The sequence below is a fragment of the Salvelinus fontinalis genome, chromosome 18 (assembly GCF_029448725.1).
Source record: "Salvelinus fontinalis isolate EN_2023a chromosome 18, ASM2944872v1, whole genome shotgun sequence".
In the NCBI taxonomy this organism is placed as follows: Eukaryota; Metazoa; Chordata; class Actinopteri; order Salmoniformes; family Salmonidae; genus Salvelinus; species Salvelinus fontinalis.
Window position 1 is genome coordinate 12955995 of NC_074682.1, and position 12448 is coordinate 12968442.

A 12448-nucleotide genomic window follows, 5' to 3' on the forward strand; every position below is an offset into this window, starting at 1 on the left:
AGTAAAATGTCCTCGATAAATGGTTGGTACGGTTGGTGTCGAACATTTTTCTGTTTATCGTCCCAGCTCTAGGACCATTGTTCTCTTTGATAATATTGACTTAGTCTATTTGCGACATAATCCCCAATTATGTAAAGTGTAAACTAGATTAAAAAGTGGTTTATGTCATACATCACAAAAGCAACCTCATAACACAGCAGTGGTTTCTCTTCATTGTTTGCCATATTCCACAAACACCAGAGGCCACGGGTACCTAATGCTTGTACGTTATTTTAGAACGAACACAATGTAAACACATGCATAAATGATGCTGAGAACGCCTAGCTATCGTGCCCTTCTGTTTCAGCAAATCAAACACAAAGGCTGTGAGCTGCAAGCTCAGAAATCAAACAATTTCACTGCAGCTCTTAAAAATAAATACGTATTCACTCCAGCTGAGCTGAGAACCAGAGAGCATATCTGACACAGGGTGCTTTGCGCTGATTTATTGACAAAAATATCAAACATTGAGTGATGGAGGCGCGTTGAGAACATGACCTGAGGGGCAATGAGCTGCAAAACAAATACAAAACGTAAAGAACTATCTGCTTTAAGAAAGAAACGCCGTTCCACGCCGTGCATTTTCTATTCTCGTCCAGATGCACAGCCTGTGTAATCACTTCTTTCTCCTTTTCCCCATGACCGCTCCGTGGAATATGATACAGTAACTAATCAATCGCTCTGCTCACATGTTGAGGCAGGACCACTGAGTTACGGAAATACTATGGAAATGTGGCAGCACATATTGATTCGGGCCACAGCCCTAAAGCAGGAGACTAAGGAGAATAACATAGCAGTATCACCAAGGCTCCTGTTCACAATCCGTCTGACTCAACCACACCACCCAAATTAAAGATGCAGAATTGGAGGGAGTATATGCCGGGGTGCGAGAGGAGCACAATAAACAGAATACTGCTGGTGAGAATAAGCTCTCACCTTTTCCCCCTCTCCTTCTCTCAACCACTCACGCACACATACACACACACAAACGCGCGCACACACACACACACACACACACACACACCAGTATATAGCTGCTGAGTGAGATTAGAGCGTAAATCATAACATGGGTGACTCATAAGGTAGGCAGTAGTATACTGGACATACACTGAGTATACCAAACATTAAGAACACCTTCCCAATATTGCTCGGCATGCCCTTTTGCCCTCAGAACAGCCTCAATTTGTCACGGCATGGACTCTACAAGTTGTCGAAAGCATTCCACAGGGATGCTGGCCCATGCTGACGTTAATGCTTCCCACAGTTGTGTCAAGTTGGCTGGGTGTCCTTTGGGTGGTGGACCACCCTTGATACGTGAAACTGTTGAGCGTGATAAATCCAGCAGCCTTGCAGTTCTTGACACAAACCGGTTTGCCTGGGAACTACTACCATAACACGTTCAAAGGCACTTCAAATCTTTTGTCTTGCCCATTCACCCTCTGAATGGCACCCATGCATAATTCATGTCTCATTTGTCTCAAGGCTTCAAAATCTTTAACCTGTATCCTACCCTTCATCTAAACTGATGGAAGTGGATCAAACAAGTGACATCAATTATGGGATCATAGCTTTCACCTGAATTCACCTAGTCAGTCTGTGTCATGGAAAGAGCAGGTGTTCTTAATGTTTTGTATACTCAGTGTATTATTCTCCCGCCCAGGCCTCTCCAACCCTGTTCCTGGAGAGCTACCCTCCTGTAGGTTTTCACTTCAAACCCAGTTGTAACTAACCTGGTTCAGCTTATCAACCAGCTAATTACTAGAAGCAGGTGCGCTAGATTAGGGTTGGAGCAAAAACCTACAGGATGGTAGCTCTCCAGGAACAGGGTTGGAGAGGCCTGCTCCAGCCATTGGTCCACAGCGTACTCTTGGCCGGAGTCTTTCTTCCAGATGACTGCAGGGCCACATTTAGTACAGTAATTCCCCTGAGGTTAGAGTAGCTTCAGCAGCAGGGCCATGCTGCAGTGACACCATCCACACAACCCTTCTGGGGCTATGACCAGTACCTCAAATAAACTTGTGAGCTGTGAACCCGTGAAGCTGTGAGGCTTACATGAGAGGTTACAAGGAAGCATCTATAGCCACTGCCGAATACAAGATTGAAAGACCAAGGTCAAAATCAACATAAAGCCCCTACCCTAACTGTCACAGAACATCCCTGAATTCAGAGACATACAGAGAGCGATACAGTTCTTTGACATCAGCAAAAAGAGAGCGTGTTAGCACCAAAAAAAAACACTCGTCAACGTCAGTCCTCGTAAGTAGAGACATAGGGTTGAGTCCTATAGAGGCTCGCACGGCCCCAGGAGAAGGGCCCTTTTACACGTGCCATCAATGGCATGAGCAGCGACGCGTACTGTTACTACGGCTGTTACTGTACCTTGTGCTGTCCTTCAGAAACTCTCCCCCTCTCCGCCAGGAGATGGAGGCCCTAGGGGACGCGTGGGGACGGCACTCCATGACCACCTCCCCCCCTCTCTGGATCAGCATGGACTTCTTCACAGGACTGCTGGAGAAGTCGGGTGAAGAGGCTGTATGGGGAACAGAACAAACCCTGTTGCTACCATTCTGTTCTCGTTGACAAGGCACAGCAGCTAGCTATCGCATGTACTGTATGCATTAGCCAAACTGTCAAACGCATCCTAGTCAATTATATAAATTGTATTTCATGAAAAACCACTGGTTGGCTTTCTTTATCAAGTAAATATGCAAATGTACCTAAAAACCATGGCTCTGCTAATATTCACTGTTTTTGTTAATTTTCTTCTGGAGTTGGTTCTGCCTACTGACAGTGATTCTGCACAAATGTCTTGACCTTGCGGTGTCTCTGGCTTCAACTTTCTTAATAAGACAGAACAAACACTCCAGACTAGAGTCCTCCAGACATGCTTACCTACAACTTTGAGTTCAGCGCTGGCATAGATGACGCCATGTTCGTTCTCTGCCAGACACTGGTACATACCAGAGTCCAACAGGTTGATCCTGGATACGGCCAATCGTCCACCTTCTACCAGTATCCTGTCCTGGTGACAAGAGCGATACACCCTCATTAACACACTTTAGCATGGGATGTGTGAAAAAACTACACTTAAATGGATACTTTTAGAAATGCATAACCTAGGAAGATTAGTATCTGAACAATACAAATATTCATACAAACTGTCAACTACAATTTAGATATTTTGGCCATGTAGATTTAGCAACAAAAAAAACCTGTCAATCAGGATTTTTCTGCAGTGTAATATGGATATCATCTATCTTATGATAGTGTGACCTTTGCAGCAAACCTTGTGACGGGTAGACTTTTGAAATAATAACCGGCTTAATGTTTGATCTCATGCCTTTGATCTGAGATGAAAAGGGGTCTTAAGATGGGTAGAGTAGTTCTTAATGGAATATAACAATGACACATACAAATGCTCAGTACAATGTTTAGCAAGTCATTCTCACCTCCAGCACCAAGGGCTCCCCGTTCTTCAGCCATCTGTACACAGGTTCAGGCTTACCGCTCGCCTTGCACTCCCACTGGAGATTAGCCTCGATGGCCATATGAACATCTTTCAACGTCTGGACCCACTGCAGATGTTCAACACCTGGAGAATAAAGAACACGATTTAGTAACAAAATGTCAGGCTTTATATTGACAGTTCCAATAAAAAACTGTTTTGTGTGTGGGGGGGGGGGGGGGGGGGCTTAAGTCGTCCTAAAATAAATAATGGCACAAACAATAGCCCTATGGAAGAGCTGGAAGCTGCCCTAAGCTTGGGATGCCATTTGTATTTTTCTCTAAGGACCAACTGGCTATTGGCAGTATTCAAGTTGGCAAGACAACGGCTTAGCTACTTCAGAATGACTAAACAGAAAGGTTAATTGGTACAAATTAATTCCAGATTATCCTGTCATTATAATGGCCTTTCATACAGCAAAAGGTTTTCCAGGCCTGACTCATTATCCATAATTTATCCATAATTTATGGACTGTAAATTTTAATTAGACTTGTTTAGCTAAACGTTGACAAAAGATAGATAAACCCATAACCATTCAAGGAATTTTTATTAGTTATATTTAGGGATTTAAAGTTGAAAACCACTTATTGGTTTGAATCGTTTCATTATTACATAAATAAGCATTTATAAGCCTGGGAATTTTTTTTGGGGAAATCCTGTACTCTTCTGAACAGTTAAATTAATTATCACCTATCACAAAAGCAACATACAACTGTTAATCTATATACGTTGTGAGTGATCATACTCTGGAATATGAGTTGTCCTTTGGCAACGTTCTTTCCTCTGGAGTTCTCTGCAACACACTCATATACACCAGCATCCTCCGGTCTGAAATATGGTATTTCCAGGACCCCGTTGGAATGGTTGATTTTGATCTTGCCAGGGAGGGGATTCCCATCTGTTCTCCTCCATGTGATGGAAGGCACTGGGCTGGAGAGGTCAGGCAGGAAAGGTCACCACAGCCACATGCTTCATACTGACACTTAGTATTAATACATTAGCTGCCAGACATAGATATCTAACATTGTTGTGTGTCATGGGAGATGTCTGGCCAATAACTAATACAGTACATTCTCAGAATCTGAAATTCCATATGCAAAGACTATGTGATGCTGCTACAGTGTGCTTGCTAATGATCTCAGTTGATTAATGGTTACCCAAACTATCTGCACTGACCCTATCTTGCAATGACTCTATGCACACCTTCCTAATATTGAGTTGCACCCCCACACCCCACCCCCTGTTTTGCCCTCAGAACAGCCTCGATTCGTTGGGGCACGGACTCTACAAGGTGTCGAAAGCATTCAACAGGGATGCTGGCCCATGTTGACTCCAATGCTTCCCACAGTTGTGTCAAGTTGTCTGGATGTCCTTTGGCTGGTGGACCATTTTTGATACACACGGAAAACTGTTGATTGTGAAAAACCCAGCAGCGTTGCAGTTATTGACACAAACCGGTGCGCCTACTACCTACTACCATACCCTGTTCAAAAGAACATACATCTTTTGTCTTGCCCATTCATCCTCTGAATGGCACACATACACAATCCATGTCTTAATTGTCTCAAGGTTTAAAAATCATTCTACATAGAATAAATCAATAAGGGATCATAGATTTCACCTCGATTCACATGGTCAGTCTATGCCATACACACTATATACACACTCACACACAAAACCCGCGCACACATAACACACCCCTTTTTACACTCATCATTTGCTGCTGCTACTCTGTTCTTTATTTTATTATTATCAATCCTGATACCTAGTCACTTTACCCTTCCTTCATGTACATTTCTATCTCAGATTACCTCTGCACATTGATCTGGTACTGGTACTCCCTGTATAGAACTCCACATTGATCTGGTACTGGTACTCTCTGTATATAACTCCACATTGATCTGGTACTGGTACTCCCTGTATAGAACTCCACATTGATCTGGTACTGGTACTCTCTGTATATAACTCCACATTGATCTGGTACTGGTACTCTCTGTATATAGCTCCACATTGATCTGGTACTGGTACTCTCTGTATATAACTCCCCATTGATCTGGTACTGGTACTCTCTGTATATAGCTCCCCATTGATCTGGTACTGGTACTCTCTGTATATAGCTCCACATTGATCTGGTACTGGTACTCCCTGTATATAACTCCACATTGATCTGGTACTCCCTGTATATAGCTCCATTCTTGTGTATTTTATTCCTCGTGTGTTACCGTTTTTCTTTTTAGGTAATTTAAAAACAACTCTGCATTGTTGGGAAGGGCTCGAAAGCAAGCATTTCACGGTTAAGTCCACAGCCGTTGTAAACGCTGCATGTGAGAAATCCAATTTGATTTTATTTGAGACCTACTTTCCTAAGGCGAAACATTCCAGTTTCACTGATGATCCTTTGGTGACATGAAGACTTTCGGGGAACTGAACTTCAATCTTTGGCTCATACTCTCCCATTACAGCTGTGTGAGGTGGAAGAACATCACATTAATTCAAACACAAAATGAACATTGCATTCTATAATTCAAATCAAATGCAACAACTGTGGGACAGAGCAGGTTGGTAAAGGGCAAGCCTGCGTGTTAATATGCTTCACAACATCTCTGCTCCAGCTCAAATCTTAAGTGGCACACACTGTATAATCACCGGTAATGGGGTTGGTGAGGTGAATCTCACTGTGCAGAAATGTGTTTGTGTGCACGTGCACGTGTTTCTATGCACTCTATATTTCCGGATATGTAAATGCATAAACGTGTCTTTTCATGCCGAGGGAGAAATGGCTTTTCATGCCGCGTTCAAAACAACTGGGAACTCTGAAAAAAAAACGAGCTCCGACTGAGAAAAATTGCGTTCAGCGGTCATCCAACTCCGGACTCATTCTAGAGCTCCAGTTTTCCGACCTGAAGATCACTGGCGTCATGATTGAACCGTGTATTCTTCCCAGTTGTTCCCAGTTGTTTTGAACGCGACATCAGACCTACAGCTCTGTAGCGTGAATACTGCACAACCCCGATCCTGAGCAGCAGCTAAACAAACACCGTTGCGCTCAAGACGACTGATTTCTCTCCTTAGCTTTCACTCCCCACAACGGTACAGGCAAGTTCAGCATGCAGGATAAGCAGGAGCCAGTGGAACATGCTCACCGTCCCTGCGCAGCTCCACGGGGGTGGGCGAGCTGTACACGGTGGCGTTGGTCATCATGTTCCTCACCACACACGTGTAGTTCCCCACATCAGAGGCCTCCACCTTGGCGATATACAGGTTGCCGGTCCTCTGGGAGACGAAGCGGCGGGTATCCTGCAGCAGGAAACTTGGGCGTCCGTTGAAAACCCACGAGTATTTGATCTCTGCAGAGGAAGAGCACAGACAGCGACCGCAGAGGATCGTGGGTATTGACAAAGGAAGAGATACTTGTGCCAATGACATTTCAAAATCTGCCAGTGTGGTGAAACTAAGAATAGACAAGAGATCAGGTTAGATTATTGTACCTGTACTGTAGCTATAAAAAGGATGGAGACATGCAGTAGTTGCATCTTGCATCTTATAATATCTATTAACATTGCATTTAGACAGTGTAATGAGACTTTGCCATTTCCAATGCCAGATATGTGCAGGGGGCAGTTCACAAAACAGTTACACTAAACAGATGGTAGCACATCCATGGCAGTCATGGCATTCTAGTCTGTGCCTACTGTTGCCCATCGACATACTCAACAGCAGTATTTCAAACAGTTTAGAATTGAATAATGCATCATTCAATAATGTTATGATTTTTTTTAGCTCAACAGCTTAACATGGCTGAACCTTGCTCTTTTCACATCTCCAAGCATTTCAGAGAGTAAGCAGGGATTTGGATACGCTATTGAATTCCATTTTCAGATAGAGGAGATAGCAGCCTCCTCCCACACGTATTACGGGTCAGTGCCACCGGCTTATGCCGATCACACAGACAGTGGAGTAATTTATAAGTTCAAAAACATTATCGTAATCTAGGCTGGGTCCTTTTTGTCCTGACAGCCTTTAGACTCGGCGTCCCTTTAATGAGAGAGAGAGGGAGTGAAAGAGAGACAGAGAGAGAGAAGAGAGATGGACAGAGCGAGAGAGAGAGAGAGAGGGGGGGGGGGTTGGAACAGCGGGATCTGGAGACATCAATGTCAAATTAAGAGCTTCTTAAGGGACAGGGAGGGTAGGATGGGCTGGGGTATTAGAGCCCCTCTGATCAAGGAACACATTACATCCTGCAGTCAGTCTTTTGACTGGGCAGACAGTAAAAAATCCTATTACTTCCTTCAGGGAAACAGTGAATTAAAATGATCATAGTGAAAGTCAGGGCAGAGTGACAGACCTTTCATGATTAGAGAGTATTATGGAGTGGATCTGCTTAAGGGTTGTGGTCTCACAGCAACAGAGGACTCGCAGAATTGAACACTGAACACAGACCATTTCAGAACACCTACTACTGATGGCTCAAAGTTACTTGAAATAACATGTATCTTCTATTTATATGGCTCTGTATTTCGGTATCAGCAATAACTTGCACTAAATTGGTTTGACATTACTACAAGTTATGACAGAAAACAAACATGTTTGCTTGGATCTAAAATCCACAGCATTGTTCTCCAATTCAAAAATGTATGCCTTTCCTCTGAAATTCACCTGGAGACAGCAGCATTGAGAAACACAATCCCATCAAATGTCTGGAAGAAAAACCAGAAAATATAAAATAAAAAGATGAAGGCATTTTGGGGAAAAGGAAGACAGATTGCAAAAAGGTGCGGTTTGAATCCCTTGTGGCCATTGATTCAGTTGGAAACAGAGAGTGGAGAAATGCTGGTACGCTGGCGTGAAATTGTGGTAGCGGCGCGAGTGGCTTCAGGAGTGCGGGGCACTTTGAGGGCCTGCTAATCAGCAGCACACAGACACGGAACAGACTCGCAGCTGTGCCACGGGATAAACGCCCCCCTCCCCGACACACCAGCCACCAGGAGCGCTGGAAGGAAGTGGAGCGCCGGAGGCTTTACAAATGATAGCACGGTAGCGGGTCACACTGGGAATGAGTGAGCTTGAGGCCATGAAGTGTGAGGGTATGAACTGGGGATGTAACGGCATTTGGAGTTTGGGGAGAGTTCAGGTAGATGAGTGATCCTGCTCCAGTCCAGTAGGACTGATCATAAAAGCCAGTCCCACAGGAGAGGAAGAGAGAGAAAGTAGGATATGAAAGACTAGAAGTGAGAAGAAATAGTAGATATGACAGCAAAGACGTGCAGCAGTGTTGGGGAAAGAAAGTGGGTATGATTGTGAGGAAGCATAAGATAGCTGGGGCGTGTGTGAAAGTGAAGCAGCATAGAATCAGTAAGGGTTGAGGATACAAAGCGTTATACACTCTTAGAAAAAAAAGGGTTCCAAAATGGTTCTTCAGCTGTCCCCATAGGAGCACCCTTTTTGGTTCCAGGTAGAACCCTTTTGGGTTCCATGTAGAACCCTCCGTGGAAAGAGTTCTACATGGAACCTAAAAAGGCTCTACCTGGAACCAAAAAGGTTTCTTCAAAGGGTAATTCTATGGGGACAACCGAAGAACCCTTTAAGGTTCTAGATAGAAAAAAAAGGTACTAAGAGTGTGGTACCTCCATTATGGGGTGGAGGGCCACACAGCAGCACCACAGCCTGGCCTTCTCTCACTGACACTGTGTTCCTGGGCTTTCTGCTGAAGTTCTGCAGATCTGTGGGGAGGCAAAGACAAAGTGGCTCTGATTACTTTCAGATGTCTATAGTTGAACCTCCCCTGCATTGCACTGAGATTCTGGAGAGGGCATTTTAATTTTGAAGACCATGTTCCTTTCTATGCACATTGCTTGTACCTCATTTGCTTTACTTCCCTGCTAATACCACCAGTGACATGTGTGAACAGGGAGAGACATAAATACCTCTCTCTAAACTGGGTTTACGGATCACTTTCACTTTTCATTAAATGCTGCTGCATTACAAGGAAAGATAGACAGCACTAGGGACCCCAAACCTTTGGAAATATCATTCAAATCCCAAGAGGGGGCAGGCAAATATCAACAATAACAAAGTCTCATCTCATCCGAAGGCTTATCACCATTTAAATGAACACATCAAGTAGGAGCACCCTTCCTGCATGAATAATACAAACCCTTACCCCCTGAGATTGGTTATAACTTCCCTAATGTAATGTGGGATTGGTTTGGTTTGTTTAATTAGCTGAGCCTGTCAGTAAACCTGCAGGGTAAAAAGAAACAACAGTGACATATGAACACCCAACCAGGTCTACCAAGGCGTATCACTTAGGTGGACCATTCCAACTGGGCTAGTCTTGGCACTATCTCCAGAGATGTAAATAAACGTGTTGATGGATTCATGGGATAACTTTAGTCTGGAATGATGTTTATCTGTTCACCGGCTACAGAGGGAGTGAATTTCACAGTGCATTTGAGTGAGAGGACGAGAGGTAAAAGTACCCATCTGTTGTTGAAACGCTCCAGATGATGTGATTTAGTCAGGGTGTAACATTAAGCCAGAGTTAAAACCATTCTAAGATTCCGACTTACACTAATCACTAATGGAGCTGCAGGCTTAGTGCATGTCAACACGGCAATTACCCCAAAGTAACAGCTCTTATCAAATTAAAACATGCTTCCAGAGTGAGAAGAAAAACCCTTTTGGGGTTCCTAACCTGAATGATTTGCTTGTGCTGTACTTAATCGTGCCTTAAATCGTAGCAAATCACATCTTCACTTGATGTGTCATGACTAGAAAAACAGAATGTGTCTAAGACATGTCTCTAAAAAACACTTGAAAATGAATGGGGTTTTAGGTAAATGTCTGAAATGGCAGTGTTTTGTTGTTCCTTTGTATTAAAGATAGACTTCCAAATCTACTCACATGCAAACTGAACATTGGCCTCCCTGCTGACAATGGTTCCAAAGACATTGGTAGCAATACACTGGTAAACGCCCCCGTGATGTGTTGCATGGGGGTTATTGATCAACAGGTTTCCTTCAACCAGGTTGTAGTTCAAATCCATGTCAATATATCTCCCATCAACCTTCCATCTGTAGAGCCACACACACAAACACAATGATTATTCCTCACTATCAGACAGTACAAACCAACGTGGCCACAGGACAAAATAGTATTCTAAATGAAAATACTGACATGGGGAAAGGTATGAAAAGCTAAAGAGTTTAAAGGACAAGCACCTACTTATAATGCGGGACTGGGTTTCCTTTTGCTTTACAATTGATGAACACCTTGTTGTCCTCAAACCTCAGGGGGAAAATGCTGTCACTTGGTTCTTGAGTGAAGACAGGTCCATGGCGGGTGTTTCTCTCTGAGTGAAGGAGCACAGACACTTTAGTTTTACCTTTACCTTTAGTTTTACCTTTTACCTTTTACTGACAACTACGTCTGAACGGTGAAAGCCAGGACAGTTACTGAGGACAAATGATACATTGTGTGAACCTATACCCAATTATGTACCAACCTGTTTTATTATACATACGGTAGTCTTAGGCTACAATGATAGCCTAGCCACAGTGTTGACATGAGGGAGAACAAATACTACACTGACAATTAGAGGCCAATTAACTGATCACATTCTCTACACCCTGTAGCTCTGCACGCATACTAGGACGACGCAATTTACAGTGCTCACGGACAAGTCATACAGGAAGTCCAGGGACATCTTCCACAGTATTTTCCTTCTTTCCATTCGAATTCCAACCAACGTGCCGTCTGTTGGCACACCCATGACATGGATGGCAGCTCAGTCAAGTCTGCTGTTTTGGTAAGCTGCTGCCAACTTACCAATACACCAGAGTAATTACCCCATGTTACAGTAATTAACTCCACTGAAATGCAGCTATCATTCCCTTAATGCGTAAACCCCCCTCCGTCAGAACTAATCGTCTTCTCTGTTCCGACACACAGTAGGCTACAGTATCCTGTTGGTGGCTCTCCACAGCTACAGTCCAAGTTCTAATGTCCCCTTTAGAAATCAACAGGTTTTTTTCTTTCATATGAAGGATATGAAATTCTTTTTTTTACAGGTACCTAACCTTGAAGACTAGGACAAAGAGAAGTACTCCCTCCCGCATCATCATCATGCTAATGAGAGTGTGGGGGAGAAGCTTTGCCTGAGGTGAGGACCTCCTTTCCTTTCTCAGCCTCCAAGGGAAGTGCTTCATATCTCTGTCCTTTAAAGGAAATAAATGAATGAACCTTTTATAGCTGGCCTATTCAACCTGGGAAATGCTTGTGCTTCGTGTAATTTGGAGAGATCTCACCCTGGCTAGCAGTCACCCTCCACTTGTCATCAAACTACACATGCACACTGAATATCAATTATATATGTATTTATGTAAATGGGAGCTCAATGATGAGGAAAATACATCAACTTGCACAAAGTTGAAGTCTTTGACATCTCCACATTCTGTTACCCCCCTCTCTCGTCATTGTCGTTTTTCTTTTCCAGGCTGCCTTGATCTGTATGTGTCCCTGAGAAAGTGCTGACTGAAGATAAAATGCTAACTCAATGGAGATGGCAGCATAGATAACACAATAGCCACCTACTCCATACACTGTATACATTTAAATACATTTGTCTGATGGCTTGTAAATATCCAGGCTTGACTTCCATTTAAATCTGTCAACCAGGCCTGTCAACTTTAAATCCCTCTCCATTCTGTAGATAGTTCATAATACCCAGACATAAAGTGTGGGAGATACACTGCTATATTGACACTCCAGATCTCTGCCTCTCCAAGGTCACGCCGGTGTACGGAAACAGAATTCAGGTTAGTAATTGGGACCTTGCAGGTGTTTGTTGAGTGGTATGGCTAAGAAGCTAAGGAAGTGTTATTGCCATGGAGATGGGCATAAAGC

At 43.6% G+C, this 12448-nt stretch overlaps 1 protein-coding gene across 2 annotated transcripts in view; it reads right to left on the minus strand.

Annotated features, from left to right (window-relative positions):
- The window catches only part of LOC129815004 (contactin-4-like), a 99935-nt gene that overhangs the window by 19814 nt on the left and 67673 nt on the right, over window positions 1-12448 (minus strand). For both annotated transcript variants that reach the window (XM_055868239.1, XM_055868240.1), the window contains exons 3-11: window positions 10769-10895; window positions 10448-10617; window positions 9169-9264; window positions 6688-6891; window positions 5904-6006; window positions 4290-4474; window positions 3489-3631; window positions 2932-3061; window positions 2419-2569 (exon numbers count right to left, since the gene is read on the minus strand). In XM_055868239.1, coding sequence (XP_055724214.1) covers window positions 2419-2569; window positions 2932-3061; window positions 3489-3631; window positions 4290-4474; window positions 5904-6006; window positions 6688-6891; window positions 9169-9264; window positions 10448-10617; window positions 10769-10895 — 1309 coding nt within the window. The remainder of the gene's footprint in view (window positions 1-2418; window positions 2570-2931; window positions 3062-3488; window positions 3632-4289; window positions 4475-5903; window positions 6007-6687; window positions 6892-9168; window positions 9265-10447; window positions 10618-10768; window positions 10896-12448) is intronic.